Source organism: Mixophyes fleayi, chromosome 7 (assembly GCF_038048845.1).
Source record: "Mixophyes fleayi isolate aMixFle1 chromosome 7, aMixFle1.hap1, whole genome shotgun sequence".
In the NCBI taxonomy this organism is placed as follows: domain Eukaryota; kingdom Metazoa; phylum Chordata; class Amphibia; order Anura; family Limnodynastidae; genus Mixophyes; species Mixophyes fleayi.
In genome coordinates, this window is record NC_134408.1 from 94,157,950 (window position 1) to 94,179,178 (window position 21,229).

At 37.4% G+C, this 21,229-nt stretch overlaps 1 protein-coding gene across 1 annotated transcript in view; it reads right to left on the reverse strand.

Moving 5' to 3' along the window:
- Positions 1-18,782, reverse strand: part of BMPR2 (bone morphogenetic protein receptor type 2) — a 152,038-nt gene extending 133,256 nt beyond the window's left edge. Inside the window, exon 1 of the mRNA XM_075180138.1 lies at positions 17,593-18,782. Within this exon, the coding sequence (XP_075036239.1) occupies positions 17,593-17,665 (73 nt within the window). The 5' untranslated portion in view covers positions 17,666-18,782. The remainder of the gene's footprint in view (positions 1-17,592) is intronic.
- Positions 18,783-21,229: the final 2,447 nt, after the last annotated feature.

Sequence of the window (21,229 nt, forward strand, 5' to 3'; positions counted from 1 at the left end):
CCAGATCCTTTAAGTCCTATAAATAGCGAGGTGGGGCCTCCATGGCTCTGACTTGTTTTTCGAGCACATCCGACAGATGCCCGATCGGATTGATATCTGGGGAATTTAGAAGCCAAGTCAACTCCTGGAATGCTTTGTCATGTTCCTCAAACTATTCCTGAACAATTTTTGCAGTGTGACAGGGTGCATTATCCTGCTGAAAGAGGCCATCGCCATCAGGGAATACTGTTGCCATGAAGGGGTGTACTTGGTCTGCAACAATGTTTAAATAGGTGGTATGTGTAAAAGTAACATCAACGTCAATGCCAGGACTCAAGGTTTCCTAGCATAACATTGCCCTGAGCATCACACTGCCTCCGTTGGCTTTCCTTCTTCCCATAGTGCATCCTGGTGCCATTTCTTCCCCAGGTAAACGACACACAAGCACCCAATCGTCCACATAATGTAAAAGAAAACCTGATTGATCAGACCAGGCTACCTTCTTCTACTGCTCCATGGTCCAGTTCTGGCCCATTGTAGGCGCTTTTGGCGGTGGACAGGGGTCAGTATGGGCACACTCTCTCACCAGTCTGCAGCAAGCTGCGATGCACTGTGTGTTCTGACACCTTTTTATCATAACCAGCATTAACTTTTTCAGCAATCTATGCTACAGTAGCTCTTCTGTGGGATAGGACCAGACAGACTAGCCTTTGCTCTCCACGTGCATCAGTGAGCCTTATGCACCCATGACCCTGTTGCCAGTACACCAGTTCTCCTTCCTTGAACCACTTTTGGTAGGTGCTAACCACTACATACCGGGAACAGCCCACAAGACCTGCCGTTTTCAAGATGCTCTGACCCAGTCGTCTATCCATCACAATTTGGCCCTTGTCAAGTTATCTCAGATACTTACACTTGCTCATTTTTCCTGCTTCCAACACATCAACTTTAGGAAACCCGACTGTTCACTTGCTGCCCAATATATCCATTTTCCATATTCATTTCAATTGTCAGTGCCTTTAACGTTGTGGCTGATCAGTGCATGTGTATACAAAAAATACTTCTTGAATGATTTACAGCCTCACCTCAAATATCCTTAATGCAGTTAAACCCCTGAAATGATTTGTAAATGTTACTAATAGCTCTTTGTTATGAAGCAACTTGAATTGTAGGTTCACTATGCTTTAAAAAGAGAGATATTAGAAATGCAGAAATGAGAAGTATACACCAGTATTAACAATAGCAACGGATACTTACTAATTAAATGTAGCTCCTTTATCATGGTAGTTCACGGAATTGTACATTTGATTGCCTCGAGTTAGGAATTACTGTATTGATTTCCCTTTCACGACATAATTGGTAAATTTCTTACTGTGGTTTCTATTTAACCTTCATCAGAATCAGCATCATTACAAATTATTGCAAATTATTCTTGTAACATTATTTTACAACTTTAATTTTCTCTGATTGTGCAGGCCTGTGGTACAAATATTTTCTTAATATCCTTGCCACAAATGTGTTTGTGACAGCCATGGTGTAGGAATACAACAAAATATACACATTTGAAAATGCTAATTTATATCATTACAAAAAATGTAACATTCTTGTCAGAGAGATTGAAGAACCAGTTCATGTTTTCTAAGGGGCTAGTACTATTACTGATATAGTGCTATAATGACTTTGCTATGGTGATCTGCTTGTGTTTGATATTGTGTGATATTGTATTATTGTTTTTATTTTCACCATGTTATTCCGGCTTCTCTGGTATGACAGAGCTGGTCAGCATTGCAGTATTCATTGCGCAAAATATACCAGCAGAGACCTGTGAATCTGCAGAAAAGCTTTGGTGCTGCTATGACAACCTGCATCTCTCTCAGCTGACATTTCATCATGTCCTTCCTCTAATAATGTACTTCATTAAAAAGACAAAATAGAACAACCAGCAAGAAGAAAGTTCATTTATTCTGTGTCTTCATTTTCCTAATTGCAAGAACACCATTAGGAGCAGATTATACACACCTAATACCATGGTAGATACTAAATTATACCACACACAGCAAGAAAAGAACATGCCATCTTTTATCAGTACTGTGATTCAGAAGCAGTGTTCGAGAGCAGTATTCAGCTTATGGGTAACTGAGGCACATGTCTACGGCAGCACTGCTAAGCAGGCAGTTAATAATAGGTTTATGCAACAATTAGATACATTTATCATTAGATATATTTATCTAATCATTTTTCTTCCTTCCATATTTGGTCTTTACTGACCACATATTTAACTAATAAAAATAACAGCGGAAGCAATGTTAGACGCACATGGGCTTGTGGAGTGTACGATTCATAATTTTGGTCTTATCCACCAACAATGCTTAGTGCTACATCAACTCTGAATGCAGGCCCATGTCCAAGGGGCAGGGTGTGCGCTAGTATCACTCCATTGTTTCGAAAGTATGGTCGATTTATTTTCATTAAAAAAAGGTTACTTGGAAAGTAGTTACAATATGTATGTGGTCATTAGAACTAGCGCACAACTGTCCTAGTACATTACAAAGGAGCTGAAGACAGCAGCAGTGAGCTGAAATTCCTCAATCTGTCGTGTTGAATTATTTTCTAAAATTGCATTTTTTTGTTGTTGCATTTTTCCATAGCATAAAATAAAGAGATGTGACAGTCACTGATGGGCATTCATTATTTACCCTGTATTGTTTCCACCACAGAACCAATGTTCCCATTCTCTATAATGTTGGTGCTTTTGTCAAACGGACAGCGTTGTGTGTTAGATTTTTAAAAAAAAGTGTGACAAATATTTGTGTACATATGACCCTGATTAATCAGACAGAAAAATGCAAATGTAATGAATACATGGCCCTGTTTAAGCCTCTGACTGTGACAGCTGCAAGTCATGCACTGCACAGCAAAATTAAGCAATAGGACTATATGGGATTTTTCAAATGACATTTGAATAACCGTATGAATCAATGTTGCTCAGTGCTGCAGCCTCAGATGGCGCAGAGGAGATTAATCCATCCTCTCTGCTTGCAGTTCTATTGATCACAATATTAATTTGGTCTGCTGAATCTGAAAAGGCAATTCTGGCACATAAAAACTAACAACTGAGCTAAAAGACAACAAATTAATTGAACTGACAAGCCCAAAACAATAACCACTGTTCTTGTATGAGTAGACGTTACATTTAATAATTTCTCATGTGAATGTGTGTTAGGTTACCATGAGTTATAACGCCCTTAGCAGCTATGTCCGTTCTTCATTTTCTGGCTCTGTAGAACCAGCTTTGAACTGAAAACCCACAAGACAGCACTTCCATGTCTCAAAGCATGGCGTACAATCAGCCATTTCATCATTAGACATGCATAAGGCACAACAATATTTTAAGTTATATAGTGGAACATAACAGTAAGTGGATAGAGCGACTGGCAGAGACTGAACTCTGGTCAGGAGAATTACTGTATGTGGCTCACTGCTATATGATGCAATCCCCTATTGGTTGCTTAACAGCAGCCATTTTATTGTAGAACACTGTATGCATAGTTCACCGTCTCATCTTACTCTACAGGGTAAATGCATCAAGCCGAGAGTTTTCTGGTGGGTTTGAAAAAACAATCAGATTCTAGCTATCATTTATTTAGTACATTCTACAAAATGATAGCTAGAATCTTATTGGTTGCTATAGGCAACATCTCCACTTTTCAAACCCGCCGGAAAACTCAGCTTGTTACATTTACCCCTAGATGTTTTTAAAATAATCACCAGGGGAAAAAATTGCTGTTGAGCAGGTGGATTTTAAGCCAGTTACAAATTTCATGACATGCATATTAAAATAAGTTAGTATACTTTTTGTGGATTCTACAATGAAGGTCACAACATAAAGCCCAGAGAATAAGAATAGTAATAATTACTTGCTACATATGGAGTTATACGTTGGTCAGTATTGAAAAAGAGGGACATACACAGGGACAAAAATTTTCAGGGGTAAGTGTTCGAAACCTGGAAACGGGGGATAACTGTCAGCTATGTCATCGATTCCTGTGTTTCTTACTTTTATTCCGTATGGAGTCTAGAAATTGTATTTCATTAAGTCATATTGCAAACACAGCTATATATAATACATGTCTACTTCTTAGGAGGATTTAACAATTCCATATGCTCTATAGCTCCATCCAAATGTTCAAAAACCCATTACCCTGCAATTTTTAAACCTTGAACTTGCCCAACCATATCTATAATGAAACTATACAATGTTTAATTTATTACAGAAACCTTAATCAATTTTAGTAATGACTATGAAACATAACCACCCATGTGTAAAGTGATCCTAATATTCACACTTTCACTTCAAATAGGGGAATGGTTGAATTGAATACATTATATGCTGCTTCTGCTTAAAAAAAAACAAAAAACAACACATTGGTGACAATGCTATTATTATTTTGTACTATTTTACGGCTTTGATATTGTAACCTGGTCACTGTTCACATTCCACAGGTTCTTTGCACATCAGTTATAGGCTGCTGGATGGGAAAGGCTGCACAAAAGGTTTGTTAATTTAGTAGTAAAAAAGAGAGGGAGAGATCAGGAAAACCTTGACAGGCTGCTCTCCATGACCCTAGTTTATACATTCTGCCGTTACATAAATAAATCTCAATATTGTAAATTTCCGCTATGAACTAAGAAAGTAAACAAAATTGTTCAGGGTCAACCTGACGTTTCACTGCAGCTCTGTATTACCACAACACTCCACTTACATATTTAGGAATATATGTCCCATTAGATATCTGTTGTGTTTTAGGATTTTATAGGGATAGAGGTGTAACTCTGGAGATGGAGTAATTGTTCTACATTATTAGCGAAGGAAAAGACTTTTCCATAGTGGTTGGATTATTGGACACTTCCAAGATACATGAATAACATTGCCAATTTCAATACAGTTATGACAGTAACATTTTATTTGATTAGGTCACATTTTGTAAAGTCTAGCTGGGTAAGCTACAACCTATTTAGTAATTTAATTTGCATCTCACTGTGATTTAAGCATGTGGAGAGCCTTGTGTGAAGTAACAAGTATACATTCCAAATGATTTCAAGAGAAAGTTCTTACAATAAAAAATTTCAGATAACCAGTGTCTGATGTGAAAGTATTTAAATTCTTTTGAAGGGATAGGTATATTTATTATATACTTATATTTTTGGCATCACATGCTCTTTAAAGAAAATTCAAAATATCAGTAAATTTTCTGAAAATCAAAACAATGTTACCACAATCATCACTTTATTAACCAATAGGACTGTAAGATGGAACAGAGTCCTAAGGCCAGAATCAGGTCTTTGGAAAAGGGGTAGGGAGGTCCTGAAAAGTGTCAAATCCACTACCAGGATGTGATGCTATGTCATGGCATACGACCAGACCATACTGGTGCTGCTGCTCAGCGTCAGGTTGAATTGCCTGAAGAATGAACTGGAGCATCATGCTGTGTTTTTGTCGGAAAACAACAACTGTGATTTCTCACCATATTCTAACACTGCTATCTTGGCACCACAGTGTGCATATGACAAGATAGAAGGTGTTTAAATATGGAAAGAACTGCAGTGCACTGTGCTCACCACTGGTATTCATTACAGATTTTTCAGCATCAGGAGTCTAGAGATTAAGTGTAGATAGCAGGAAACGCTAAGTTCCTGTGTTATTTTTCTAAACTGTGGCCACTTCTACATCATGTTATTTATGTATCTGTGGCTAGCTACAGCATCATATACAAAATTGCAGGTGGTTATATAGTGTCATGGACAAAAGTTTTGAGAATGACACAAAATATTTTTCACAAAGTCTGCTGCCTCAGTTTTTATGATGGCAATTTGCATATACTCCAGAATGTCATGAGGAGTGATCAGATGAATTGCAATTAATTTCAAGGTCCCTCTTTGTCATGAAAATGAACTTTATCCCAAAACAAAATTTTAACTGCATTTCAGCCCTGCCACAAAAGGACCAGCTGACATCACGTCAGTGATTCTCTCATTAGCACAGGTGAGAGTGTTGATGAGGACAAGGCTGGAGATCACTCTGCATTGTTGACTGAGTTAGAATAACAGACTGGAAGCTTTTAAAGGAGGGTGGTGCTTGAAATCATTGTTCTTCCTCTGTTGACCGTGGTTACCTGCAAGGAAACATGTGCAGTTATCATTGCTTTGCACAAACAGGGCTTTACAGGCAAGGATATTGCTGCTAGTAAGATTGCACCTAAATCAACCATTTATCGGATCATCACGAACTTCAAGAACAGAGGTTCAAAAGTTGTGAAGAAGGCTCCCGTACGCCCAAGAATGTCCAGCAAGTGCCAGGACCGTCTCCTAAAGTTGATTCCGTTACGGAATCGGGGCCCCACCAGTGCACAGCTTGCTCAGGAATGGCAGCAGGCAGGTGTGAGTGCATTGCACGCACAGTGAGGCGAAAACTTTTGGCGAAATGAGGCGACGATGGCCTGGTGTCAAGAAGGCCAGCAAAGACGCCACTTCTCTCCAAGAAAATCATCAGGGACAGACTGATATTTTGCAACAGGTACAGGGATTGGACTGCTGAAAACTGGGGTAAAGTCATTTTCTCTGATGAATCCCCTTTCAGATTGTTTGGGGCTTGTCCAGAGAAGGAAAGGTAACCGCTACAATCAGTCCTGTGTCATGCCAACAGTAAAGCATCCTGAGACCATTCATGTGTGGGGTTGCTTCTTAGCCAAGGGAGTGAGCTCACTCCCAATTTTGCCTAAGAACAAAGCCATGAATGAAGAATGATACCAAAACATCCTCCAAGAGCAACTTCTCCCAACCATCCAAGATCCAAGTACAGTCTGGTGACGAACAATACCTTTTCCGGCATGATGGAGCACCTTGCCATATGGCAAAAGTTATAACCATGTGGCTCTGGGATCAAAACATCAAAATTTTGGGTCCATGGCCAGGAAACTCCCCAGACCTTAATCCCATTGAGAACTTGAAGTCAATTCTCAAGAGGTGGGTGGACAAACAAAAACCCACAAATTCTGACAAACTCCAAGCATTGATTAAGCAAGTATAAGGGGCCATCAATCAGTATGTGGCCCAGAAGTTGATTGACAGCATGCCAGGGTGAATTGCAGAGGTCCTCAAAAAGAAGGGTGAATACTGCAGATATTGACTCTTTGCATAAACAATGTAATTGCCAATAAAAGCCTTTGACACTTATGAAATGCTTGTAATTTTACTTCAGTACACCATAGCAACATCTAACAAAAATGTCTAAAAAAACACTTAAGCAGAAAACTTTGTGAAAACAAATACTTGTGTCATTCTCAAAACTTTTGGCCATGACTGTATATGACCATTGATCCATCTACTCACCCAGTGAGCTAACAGTTTCAAAACTAGTGAGTTTATGTCCAAAGTTCTGTTTTACTACCATACTAATGTATTTACCCTCTCCAAATTGAGAAGACTTTGTTTATATCCTTTATTATAGGTGCTGTATCTGATACATTATCATATTGCATTATCATTATGATCATATTATCATACATTTGCTATAATGAATTCATTGTTATATCTGATATATTATTACATTGCTATACATAAGTTATTTGACTGTTTTCTCTACTCAAATACATCAAGGTTTCTAGTCACAGCTTTTAATAAATTATGTTCTTTTCCCTCTGTATATGTTTAGAGTTATAATTTAGGACTCGGTCACACATATGGGCTAGGAAAATTAGTATAACATACGATAATCGATCTGCACTTATAGGCATTTTCTTGATGTATTTTAAAATGTTTTCAAGCGAATTACACGAGTTGTGTGTTGCACTAGTAGCATTAGCACAAATAGGTCATGATGCATTCTAAAAATGAGAAGTGTGGAGTTGCAATTTTAGACACAGAGATAGAGACAAGCCCATAAGTAATCATTCATCTTATTGTAATGTGGTTTCCAGGCGTTAGATAGCGGCTGAAAAGCGTATTAACAGCAGGTAAGTGTGAACAAGCCCATAAGGCATTGCTCCTCTCATTTTTAAAAAACCTTGGCAAACCTGCTCTACACAACACTGTGAAATCTATCATTTACTTATATTGATCTAAGATGCTTGCTTAGTCAATTATAGAACAGCCCATCAACTAGGGTATGCTTCAAGGTTACACATCTTATATGACACAGGAGCCCGTAGCACACAGTAAATTGCACTACTTGAGTGCCTTTACCTTTTTCTACTTTAGAACCCATGTTTCTGTGTTGAATACAGAATAATAATAATAATAATAATAATAATAATAATAATAATAATAAATAATAATAAGTTAGAACATTTAAAAATAGTATTAGTAGCCATAGGAATATAATTGCACACCGAATTGTGCTTCTTAAATCATTTTCACTGGCAATTTTCTTGCAGAATCAGTTTAGATAAAATACAGACACTGTAGAAATAAAATGTACTGAGGCAGTTCCTGAAAGTTTCTGTAACTAAAGTTGTTTAGTTATATCGCAAAAGGATAAAACATTGCATGTATGAACACCAAACAATATAAAATATGGGCACCTAATGAGTACTGTTTCACAGCAAATCACTTTTTGCAAAGTTTGAAATAGACATAGAAATAGGTGAAACAATAACAGATAAAGGGAATTATTAATTTACAATGTGGAAAATCCATAGTAATTAATCAGACATTCGCTTTCATTGTCTGACACATTAAATCAATTAAATCTATGCTGGTAACTGCCCACTGCCAATTTTCACTTTATTAGTAAACATCCCCTAAATACATACTACAAGACATAAACTTAAGGAGACCCTACTGGTAAGATACCGCCTTTAAAGCTGTACCACGTTGGCAGGGAGAGTAGCATTACAGCCCTACCCACTCCTTGGAGCCCCGACTAAAAAACAAAGCATTGTTTTGGAGGGTGTATGAGCAGGAGGACAAACAAGAACCAGCAATCATGGACAATGTGGCTTCTCATTGGGCCCCCCGCTCGCACTCCTGTTCTGCAGCCATTTTAAAGTAGTGAGCAAAAGTGTTTACTACTTTAGGTGGTAGTGCAGCAGTAATTGTCCTTTCTAGCCGTATTTCACCAAAGGTAAACAGCAGTTATTGCTCCTGACTGATCTATTCGGCAGTATGGACTCATCATTCATGAGTCATTAAACAGGTCCCATCATCTGGTATCACTCTCGCTCAATTTAAAAATGTGTTAATGGTAAAATATATATGGCCTCATAAATAAATTAAAGCATGCTTTCATGCTTCTATCTAATGAGCATATTATATAATGATATGGAGTGAATGAATTATCTGCACACAGAAATTTAAATAAAACTACAAAACAATTTTGGGACAATATAAACCCCGCCCCATCTGCTTATCCACTCCCACCTCCTCACAGAGCACGCCCATTTTGAGGGCTTCCGAAATATTGGGAGGTATGAATAAATGTTTCTATGGTGTCGTACATTACTACTATTAATGGATAAAGATGTGCCCTTTGTAAATCCAATTACTTTGGATTCTTACATTCTTCTTACTTTTACATTAAAAATAATCCCTTACTTCCAAGGCATTATTCTGCCCTGGCATTATTATCTTACTTGGTGGCAAGTTGCTCAGAAGTGCCCCTCATAGTGACTGTCAGTGTTCATGTCTATGTGCATGACATTACTGAACATCAGCAATTAGTTACTTTTCCTTTCCAAATCTGCAAAATAGTTTCCATGTAAAAAACCTATTTTAACCAAGTACAGTCCACAGAATGTCTGCTCTGCTGCGATATTTTCCAGACATCACTGGGGTTTCAAACACATAAAATAGAAAGTTATCGGTATATGATTTTTCCAGTCAGATCTATAAAATATATATATATATATATAACTGGGTAAATTGACACACACATAAGGGGAATTCCCATTCAGTACAGGGTCCTATAGGACCCTCAGGCAATGACACTCCTGTGCGCTATTCAAGTTGAATTCTCCTGGTCACTTTTGCACGCTCCTCATAGAGGTGAGAAACAATTGGAGATTTCTCTACCATAGAAACCAGTGTGGCAAACTTCAAGCAGCAATCTCACACAGAATATATTTTCTTCTTTAAATAACAACTTAAGCACCTTCTAAGCAGGCATCTGTCAATTTACTTAGGTATCCTCCTACAAATCAGTAGCTTTTAACAAAAGCTTTCAGGCAAACAATGGCTGCCAGACACAGACACAGTCAGTCTGCTACCCAGAGTCACAGCTATCAACATGTCATGTGATGGCAGAGATGGAAGTTGTCACAGTGCAGATAGAGCTCAGATGACTGTTTCAAAGCCTCTGCTCACTACATCATGTGACTGTGGTTGCTATGGTAGTCCAGAGTCATAAATAATTAATAACAGTCTGAATATGAAAACAGAACAAGGGAAATGGTAAATACCAACATTTTTCTTATACCCCCAGTGTCTTATGTAAAAAAACAAACAAAAAGATTAATTAAAGCTGCTTTTTGGCAATTATACCCACTGAATCAGCAATAATATGAATATTCTTGTATGTTAGTTACACCTGTAATTGAATTCTAGTGTATGCAAATATTACTGTACTGAATGTCTCTGAACCTCTTCAATAAAATATGCTTTTAAAAAAAACCAAACACCTGCTTTTCTCATGGGATTGTGCTGCTTTAATTGACTGAATAGAGCAAGAGAGAGACCTTGCAAAGCTCTTACAGAAATACATAACCTTGACATTTTATTTTTGTAGCCTTGCATTACATAAAACAAACCTATGTTTAAAGAACTAAAATTTAAAAAAATATTCAGATATTAATTGTATAACGTCTTACCTTTCTACAAAATACAGCTGCTCACTGACTACTGCCATATTTCTCTGAAAGTCTGCCCTGTGCATGTCAATGACTTAAATCAATAATAAAATTACTGTTATCAGCAAAACATGCTTTCCTGTTATGTACTTTACCTATTTATATAGAGCAAATAATTCTAATTATCATGAAAATTCCTTTTAGTGTATTTATACATACAAAAACACATTTTAATTTGTTTTCACATAAAGGAAATGCAATAGTGTCCCTTTAAATTTCGTTTTCATCTGCATATTAGGATCACTTTTGGAAACTGATGATGGAATTAGTGGTAGAAGAAGGTGTTAATACTAAAAGCCTGAACTACCACGATTGTCCTTGATATGTTGAAAATTGTTAATCCAACTGTAAGGAGTCTTCTAAGCTAAATGGTTTTGTATTTCACCCTAGTAAAAACATTATTATCTGCTTTAGCAGTGCTTTCACTAGAGGAGAATGTCCTTCATACCACACAATTTGTTCTCATGGAGATTTACAGCTCTACGTATCAAGGCAAGTTCCACTTACACGATAGCACAATGCATTTTCATCATATTATGCCAAAGGCACTCACTGTACATCTCTGAGACACAAATTACCAAACACATTGCCGGTGACTGAGCCAATACTGTATTCAGTATGAGACTAGGGGCTAGATTTACTAAACTGCAGATTTGAAAAAGTAGAGATGTTGCCTATTGCAACCAATCAGATTCTAGTTGTCATTTTGCAGAATGTACTAAACAAATTAAACTAGAATCTGATTGGTTGCTATAGGCAACATCTTCACTTTTTCAAATCCACAGTTTAGTAAATCTAGCCCTAGGTGTCATTTTGCTAAGCTAAAGAAATGATTTGTTCAGTTAGTATGAGCACTATCCAGCAAATACCTTTTATTAACAAACAGGCATAGTTGTCTTCAGTTTTACAATCGTGTCTGGATTACAAAATAGATGGATTTCCCATTCTTGCAAGTATGTCACATAACCAGCATAACTCCTATCCAGTGGCCACCGATGTAACTAACATTGAAGCCATTTACACTCTGATACTACTAGTACTAATAAATTCCATTATGATAGATGGACTGCTCACTCACATGCATGTGCGTAAATGGGCAATAGAAAAAAATAAGTGTTTAAGAATTTTATGGCATGTACCTTCACTGATCTATAGTAAACGTGCATCCCTGCACTTGTTTTTCATTGCCCATCCGCTGCCCAAGGCTCAGAGGGCGCAGATAACGAACATCCCCCTGTGCACTTGGTGATTAAAATGTACAGCTCTTTAGAGAAACAGATTTGTTAAAATTGATTCTGGTTTCACCAGGTCACCTTTATGATTTTAGTTTCCAAACAAAGACTTTACCAATGTGGTGGTGCATTTATTCATCCTGGTCATGACATTACTATTCCTGACTCATTTGTTACATTTCAGCCACTGCTTCACTGGCCAATTTACTTACATTTGTATATTTACAAAAGTTTGGGAAATTTTATCCAGAAACCTCAGTAAATGGTCCAAAAAACAGAAAGACCAATAAATAAAGTAAATAATTGTTGCTGTTCTGCAATAAAATGACAGATATAATCACTATGCATCTAAAACTAGAGGAACACAACTATATACAGTAATAAGATTGGGTTCATTTTAAGTGTGTTTAGTAATTTTTTTTAGCTATGGTTCTCTATGTCAGGGGTACAAAACCTTATCCAATATAACACCTGAATCCAGCATTCTGGATAAAAAAAAACATGCATTCCTTATTTAAAAATGTTTGACTTCATATTTATTTAAACAGAGGAAACAGCTATTTTGACATATCCAAGTCTCATATATGTTTATGTTCCCATAATGGTAAATATCTGATTTTTCCTTTGCAATTATTGCACAATTAAATCATACCAGATAGCTAATTTGTAATCATACAGGATTTATATTATTATGTAACACATAATGTTGTTACTATATTTTATGCACCTGTACCCATTTTTATATGTTGTTACTTTTACCTAATATTTATTTTTAACTAAAAATAGTTTGGCCCGGAAACCTCCAGTATGATACTATTACTTGTTGGTCTTGGCACTTTAGTCAGTTCAAGGGAAAATTATCAGAGTACTACAGAATTATCCATGTCTGATACCAGAGCTGGACAAAGAGCCAGATAGATACTGATCCCAACTTACTTAACTTTTTGTTATCTCATGGAAAAACCTCTATGGAATAGATGTATATTGTATCTATGTTTAATCTTAAAACATGGACAATGATGTTTTATTGGAAGCATATTATATACAAAGGACAGCGGTCTGGTCTGACTTTTGTTATGGTTCAGTGGTGGATGAAGCATCTCCTTTTTCTTGCAATGCTTTAGAAACTAGGAGGGAAATAATTCAATCTGTCTCGTTTACATTTATTGTTTCCAAATATCCAACTCCTGATGTCCACAAACGATAAACATAACATCAAACACAGGACACCTTCCTATCATGCAACTCCCATGCAAAAGAACCACTCCAGTTATGTGATGGTCTACCACACTCAACAACGTCTGTTACTATTGATTAGAAGAAAAGAAAAGGAGACAAGCCTCAATTTCCATCTGGGTCAGCAACTTTACTAGCACACCAGCAGCATCACAACGTAATCACACCAGAAGACTGCTCTGACAGATTTGAGACTATACAGTTATTAGAGACCGTAAAAGACATCCCTTTGATGTACATGTCTGGGAGGTTCCAATGTCAAAAGCACAATTAACCGCCAATGTCATCAGAGGGGCCTGCAATGGATTTCTGGTTTGTTGCCAAATGCTGCTAACAAACAGGGTTAATCAGTATTTGCTGTAATCCTCATGGAGACATGTTCACCAGGATCTAGGATATGCAGTGAATGTGGTAGACACAAACAATTGTGGGTTCTTCTGCACGAAACACAATCTACAGGGAGCAAGTAAAACTTGATAAAGCACTGGAACAGTTTGACAATTGTAGATAACACATGGCGATTCCATAGAGGTCTACAAAGCAATACCACAAAAGAATAAAAAGCATACATACATGTACTAGCGATAATACTCATAAGGTCAGTGTTTTACAGATCTGTCATCACCTCCCCACCCGGCAATGTATGTTTATCATGAATTAAGGCTGAAATGACTATTATGACGGAAAGAGGCACTTGTAAAATAACTTGTCACTCTAAAGACCTCACGTCTGAGTCACAGCGCAAAATCTTCTTAGTTGGTGCGGTGAGCCTTGATTAGTGCAGACGTGCCTAGCTATCTGCCAAAGCACAAGTGTTGCGGAGTAAGATAGCGACATTTGCAGAGGTGCGGATGTCTGTACCAACTGATGGGGGAAGTTGGGAGGAGCGAGGGCGTTCCTTGCGAAGCATAAAATAGGTACCCTAAACGCGCTTAGTTATGTGGACCAGTGCAAAAATGAGATTTCATTTTGCAGGGCAAAACTATTAAAACAAGATAAAGCGAGCACTTACGGGGGCATTTTTTGTCTTGCAGAAGGGAGCGCAGCTATTTTAACAATGACTGGTGTAGATCACGTCCATTCTATACTTTTAATGGGACACATTTTGCACTTTCCAATTCCACTTCGGTAGAGAAACACATTTTTATATTCTCTTTGTCCAATGTAGAAAACAAAACAAAAAAATTCAAAACATACAATACCGCCACATGTAATAAGAGCAGCCATGGTCATGTCAACTCACTCTCATAATTTATCTTTATGTAAGAGTATAACTTCGTGAAAGGCATGGTTCTAAAGTGGTAAATTGTTGGACTTTGATGTGACGTTTATCCATTTTCACAGTGTCTGTCTGTATTACCCAGTATCGTTTTATTAGCGTTTGTTCCCAATTGTAAATCGCTACAGAATTTGCTATAAATAAATGTTGATGATGATTTTCACAGTTATCCATTTTTGCATATTTTTCTGCTACCTCACACAACAAGGGACAGTTCTAGTTTGCTGGCAGTGACTCCTAAGAGTAGAGGGTAGGAACTGAAGCACGCTGGGTGGACGTCTAGTTGCACCCAGGCAATTTTGCAGTGATCCCCCAGTGCACTTTGTAAATGGGGTCCACTGTAGATGCAGTTGAGTGTATCTTCTATTGAGGAACATTTAGGGAAAAAAGAACAGAACGTAATCTTATCTGTAGAAAGTCACGCAGTGTGCAGGGAGCCCTCACCAAACAGGCAAACTTCACCCCCCTCTAGGTGTATTATCAACAATATTATATAATGTTTGTAGGGTTCTAGAGTATGAAGAAACAACCAACCGCGTTTTACAAATCTGATACTTCAGAAACTCAAAAAGCAAATCAGAATTTCCAAACCTCTCTCTAATATTAGCAGCATGGCAACAAGTCCATCATTAAAAACCCAGCATGCAGACAGCAAGGCACTGACAAAGCACAAATATATAAATGTTAAGCAAAATCAGAGGTTTCATACTTGGTCATGCAAGACCATGTAGGTTGTTTTACTTGGAATACATTTTTAATGATTTTTTTACCCTTATACATATCCTACCAACTGCCTTTTACCTGTACACAAATGTATTATATTATATACTTTTGCATTTACTGTCCATTTGTCTGTGTATAAATGTATTGATACTTGATTTGTGCAATGCAGGCCCACGTTGTAAATGGGCTGGCTCAATTGTGGTTGTGGATAATTTGATGGAAGAGATATGATTAATTGATAATGATTTACCTAATAGTTTCCTTAGCTAAGTAATAAGGTCTCAGTAAGGCTTCTCTTATGGTAATAGGAACCATTTAGTGTCATTTTTTACCTAGCTGTACTCTTTGCTTGCAGAAAGTATAATTAACCCATTAATGTAGATCCACCAGGAATTTACAGAGGCTGAGAGAAAAGTAATCAATGGGAACAGAGTATTAATGTAATGGACTGATACAAATATGCATCCACTGATTCCCATTAAAAATATAACTAGATATGAAATAGTTAAAGAATATGATTGCTACTAAATTTACTCAGAAAACGAGATGGGGCACTGCATAAGGTTTTTTTTTTAGGAAAATTGTCTTTTATTTGTCCATATGGCAACATCATGTGCTGAACATAATCGCTATTCTGTGATAAAGTGGACAAATGGTCTATAAAAACCAGCTCTAATATTAGCTAAAAGCTTTAACCAATGTGAGCAATATGTATTCTGGGGCACTTACCAGGGAATGTTTGTCTAATAAAAAATTCCACAAGAAAATAAATCAATATAAACCAAAGATTGTAATGTTATTTCCTCTTCACTACCTCCTATTTTTTTAATACATACACTGCTTATGATGTGGGTTAGTGTGGAGATGTTTTAACACATTTTGTACCCATTCTATAATTTACAGTTAATGTGTTTTTTTGAGAATTCATGAAAACATAAGGTTACATTGTGTTCTTTCACGGGACTCATTTTAAACCAGTTACGAATCCTTTTCTCCAAAAGAACATCAATGGTTTTTCAAGATGGCCACTTCCAGGAAAGCAGACAGAAATACCTATGTCACAGCACCATTGTGGATTGACACTACTAAATAACTTTGTGTAATTATATTTCAGTCTTCACAATACCAGGTCAGAATAGGATGACAACACCTAATAAGCAGTGTGAATGGTCTGCAGCTGAAGGACAGCACACATCTTTTACATGGGCAGGGGCTGGCTGGAAAATTGTAGCCCGAGAAGGCAGCCTGTTAGGAACATTTTAGATGGAACCATCATTCCCCCCCAACAGATTGTCAAGTGACCCTGCCCACGGTAGTCCACAACGGGACCAGCCAGGGGGCAGAATTCCCCCCTGTCCCCCATCCCCTGATACATAGATGCCTCATGGTACAGGAAGGCCACACTTTAGAGTACAGTGCTAGAAAGAAAGCAGCTGTCTGGGTTAGAAGATAAGCACATTTGGTGCATGGAAAGAAAAACGCAAGTAGGTGAATGAATGGTTATCCCCAAGTAAAATATAGCATATGTTATCTAAAGGTCATCCTGATTGTCTCTAAATGAACAGATTCATTAAGCTTTATCCTGGCTATGGCAGAAATCAGCAGTATGCTGCATGACATGAATCATTATTGATGTTTATATTTAGTAATGCACATGTAAGGTATGTGGAGCCATGACTCTTCAAACTGAGGCCCAATGAGTTTATCATGAAAAGAAATTGGAGATGTCTGCAAAGATTCTTCCCACTGTGTGACCATGAGGTGCCCACTGGATGCCACTCCCACCCACTTGAAAAAAATAAATAGAATTTTTTTTTATAATATATATATATATATATATATATATATATATATATACACACACATACACACACACATACACACTGTGGTCTGACAAAGATACCCCAGCAGGTCCTGCATCCCTTCCATTCCTATTTTTTATAGACCTTTGTCATTCCATGTCAGTAATGCAGACTATTAAACAATCACTTTTTACTCACAAGCATGACATTTAGATATATATTCATTTTCAAATGAAACAAAGGTTTGCTAATGTGTTACTGTAAAAGCCTGACTGCGCCACTCACAGACCAGGATATTTGTTGCCACAGAAAATCAAACCTAGAAAAAAGGTATTGCTTTTTCACCGGCCCTCAGGCTGAAATATTCACTGTTCATTACAGATTACATTCAAAGTTCTATGTTTGTATCAAATAATATGCCAGATGTATACATGACTTACCAGCAGCTGTGGCCAGCAGCAGGGTGGAATGTAAGGCAAGCAGCAGAAGGACCAGACTCTGATTTGAAGCCATAACCTGGGTGATCCCAAATATATGGGACAAGAAGTAGACACAGGGAAGGAAAAAAAATAAAAAAAGTATCAGAGTCTTTTGGCTATAATCCGATTTCACAATAAACGTGATTCTGACTGCTAATCCATGAGGGGCAGAGGGCCTAGAAACAAGGGACTCCTGGGGGAGTAGATATCCTTCTCCCGTCAGATAATGCTCATTCCTGGGAAGATCTTATGCCTGCGGGAGTCTCTTCTCCCTAAGAAACGTAAAAGTATTTCACACTTTTTCACAGCAACAAAATGAGCTTATAACAAGGTCCTATTAAAGACACATCCTAAAGCAAAATATTACTCGGGGGCTCTACACCGATGTCTTTCCTCTTGTAGGTGTAAAAATAAATACTTCCAAATCCATTCTGCCTAAATAGTTATATTTGGTAGCTTTGTTCTCTGTTACATAAATGTAATTAAAGAAGTGAAAATAGTATCTATATTCTGGTAAAAATAGAAAGTATTGTTTCAACAAATGACAAAAAGAGAATGTTTCTTTAGTCTCAAACAGGTCATTCCTTTTGTTGCCTTTCATCCATATTTTGCAACATTCCCCTTTGATATTTTATACAGAGTTACTCAGTTAATTTTCTTCCTTCCCCTGTAAATAATGTTCTACCCATACATTCCATTTGTGTAAGATGTAGATCGTTTCAGCAATCAGATGCAAAATTTCTGCTTCCAGCAAAAATACTGTTAGTATATAGGCAGGCAGCTGTCTGTCCCAAATCCAAGATATTCCCAGCTTGCTTGGAGTTATCCTCCCAAGATGAGGCCCTGTACAGGCTGCAGAAAGGATGTGTCTTGCTGTGTTGAATCACTCTGCCACTGTGTCAGATAGGTCCTTCAAGCATTTTAAGCCATCTGAACTCCCTTAGACAAGGCAGCAGCTCCCCTCTCCTGCCTTAGTGAAGCCACTTCAAGGGGTGTTTTCCTCATGTGAGGGGGTTGAGGAGGAGGGGAGCTGAAGATTGAAGTGTTGATGAGGAAGGCACCGTTCCACCTCCCCTCTCTTTCTCTCTCACATACACAAACCTCCTCCTCCTTCTCCTGCTGCTGCTCCTGTGTCACAGCCAGACACAAAGAGGCCTCTCACACCGCCCAGACTGAGGGAGGACAGGGCAGAGTCTAAGCTTGGAACGCTTTTTTTTTTTTTTTTATCCTTCTTCAAATAAGCTTTATTCTAAAGAAACAAAATATACACAGTGAACACTACACCATTTTCTTCAGTTAAAAATTAAGTTGCATCTAGGAAGGTTTAATCAGTATTAATGTAAATCCCCCATAGAGCACTATATACACATGAACATTATAAAATCACCATTAAATAGTGAGCTTAATAAGTAGAAAATAATCCTACAAACCAATTGTTTTTTTTAGTATACTGTAATAAAAATACATATTTGGGACTTTTAACTGGACAAGAATAAAGAATGTATCTTGTTTAAACTTTATTTGGAACAAAAATCAATATCTGAAAGTAGCCATAATTCACATTTTTTTTTAAAAAAAAAATGCTTAAATATTTTGGGGCACATTTATCATTTATCGGACAAAACGAGAAATACTTATCAATCCTTATCGCATGGATAAGAATTGATGTATTTCTCAAATTTATTAAAAATGTAACACAGAAACAGCAGTTCCAAAAACTGCTGTTTCTGTGATAAAAAAAACCATACTCACCACTGCCTCTTCGGTCGCGATGGCTCCGGATCTCCTCCTCTTCGGTGCACTTTATCTTCTTCATGCTACTGCGCATGTGCCGACCGGAGAACTTGAGGCTGTGACAGGGAGGGATCACAAGATCACTCCCTGCGCATGCGCTGTCCAGCTCTGCTCTCCGGAGCAGAGCTGGACATACCGAAGAGCACAACTTTTACAAGTAATTCCTATGATGTACGCCAGCTTCAGCAGCTGGCGTACATTAACACAACAAGTTCCCGAAAAAAATATTTTTTCGGGACTTGTTAGATTGCGGCCAGGAGCAGTCACCATTCTGTTGAATGGTGACTGCTCGCAAAAACGATCAGGAGTGCAAAGCAGCAGATATCAATGATATCTGCTGCGATGCACCTTTAATAAATTTGCGGAGAGCACATCCTGGCCTAATTTACACGGTAAGTGCACGATAGTGCACTACCGTGCTTTCTTAAATATACCCCTCTCTAGACATTTAAAAACATTGTTGAATTAGAAGATTCAACAATCAATAGTTTATAGCTGAAAAAATTAAGGATTAGTAATTATTAATATTCAAACGCCCTTTTGGGCATGCATTCCAATTCAATGACAACTTGGTACAATATAACATTTGGTAAAGTACTATAGAAATGGTACTATACAATTGTCTAGATAGATATAGAATGAGAATTACAATTTTTTTGTGCAATCAATTGCCAGATGCATTGTTTACAACACTGCGCAGACCTCATTGCACTTAATTATAATATTTTTTTTCCCTTCACCTTATCTTTTTCCAACATGATATTGCACCCCCTCTCTAATTTGTCTGAACACTTACCCTGCTGCCAAAACCTAGCACTGTTAAATTAGTGTATGACATCCATCACTTTGCACTGTATGACACACATAACACATGCATTGATTCCAGCAGTATTTGGTGTGATATGTCGTCTTCCCATATCATGATTGCCAACACCTTAAAATAGTTTTCTAGGGACACTGTGCTGACACAAGTCAGTTAGTCTAAGCACGCCACATTTGATACTGTCCGTGTACGTTGGAGCACTATAAACCCAATAATGACAAGGTTCTTAAACTTCATTATAACAAAATATTTAGCATGCAAAAAGTATGTTATAAAGCTCAGAGAGTAAGAATGAATGGTAAGAATTGCATGTAAAAGATCAAAAAATGAGGACATTTCCAGGGACAAGTCTTTAAAACTTGGGACTGTTCCTGAAAATAAAAACTGTTCTCAACTATCATCATCAATTTAGATAGCGCCACTAATTACACAGCGCTGTATGAGAACGCACTCACATCAGTCCCTGCCCCAATAGAGCTTACATTCTAAATTCCCTAACATACACACACACTGTGCAAAACTTTTAGAAAGGTGCTGTCCTGGGAAACACCATTATACTATAAATAGAGTTTGCATTTGTGTATTTCTCATTGCGTCAGGTTGCTTCAGCACAGTAACATTGTATGTCATGGTTTGTTATTTTATTCATGCATGTTCCAGTGGATTTACAAAAGGGGGTCCGTTGGACCAGAAGATATTTTTCCTGGATTATTTGGAATGCAAATGATTTGGGACAACTCCATGGACCTATTTGGAATATGAGGGTTTTATTTAGGCATGGTTTACAAGAATAATTAGATTGTCAGCTTCTAAGAACAGATGAAGACATCTGTTGGTGAGTATGTTTTTTTATATTTAATAACCAGATGTGGTTATAATGAGGGTGTTGTGTTTTATTTTAGAGATTTTAATATTTTTATTAAAATAATGTGGTGTTAAAGAGGGTGTTGTGTTTTATTTAATATTTTTCTTTGTGGTACT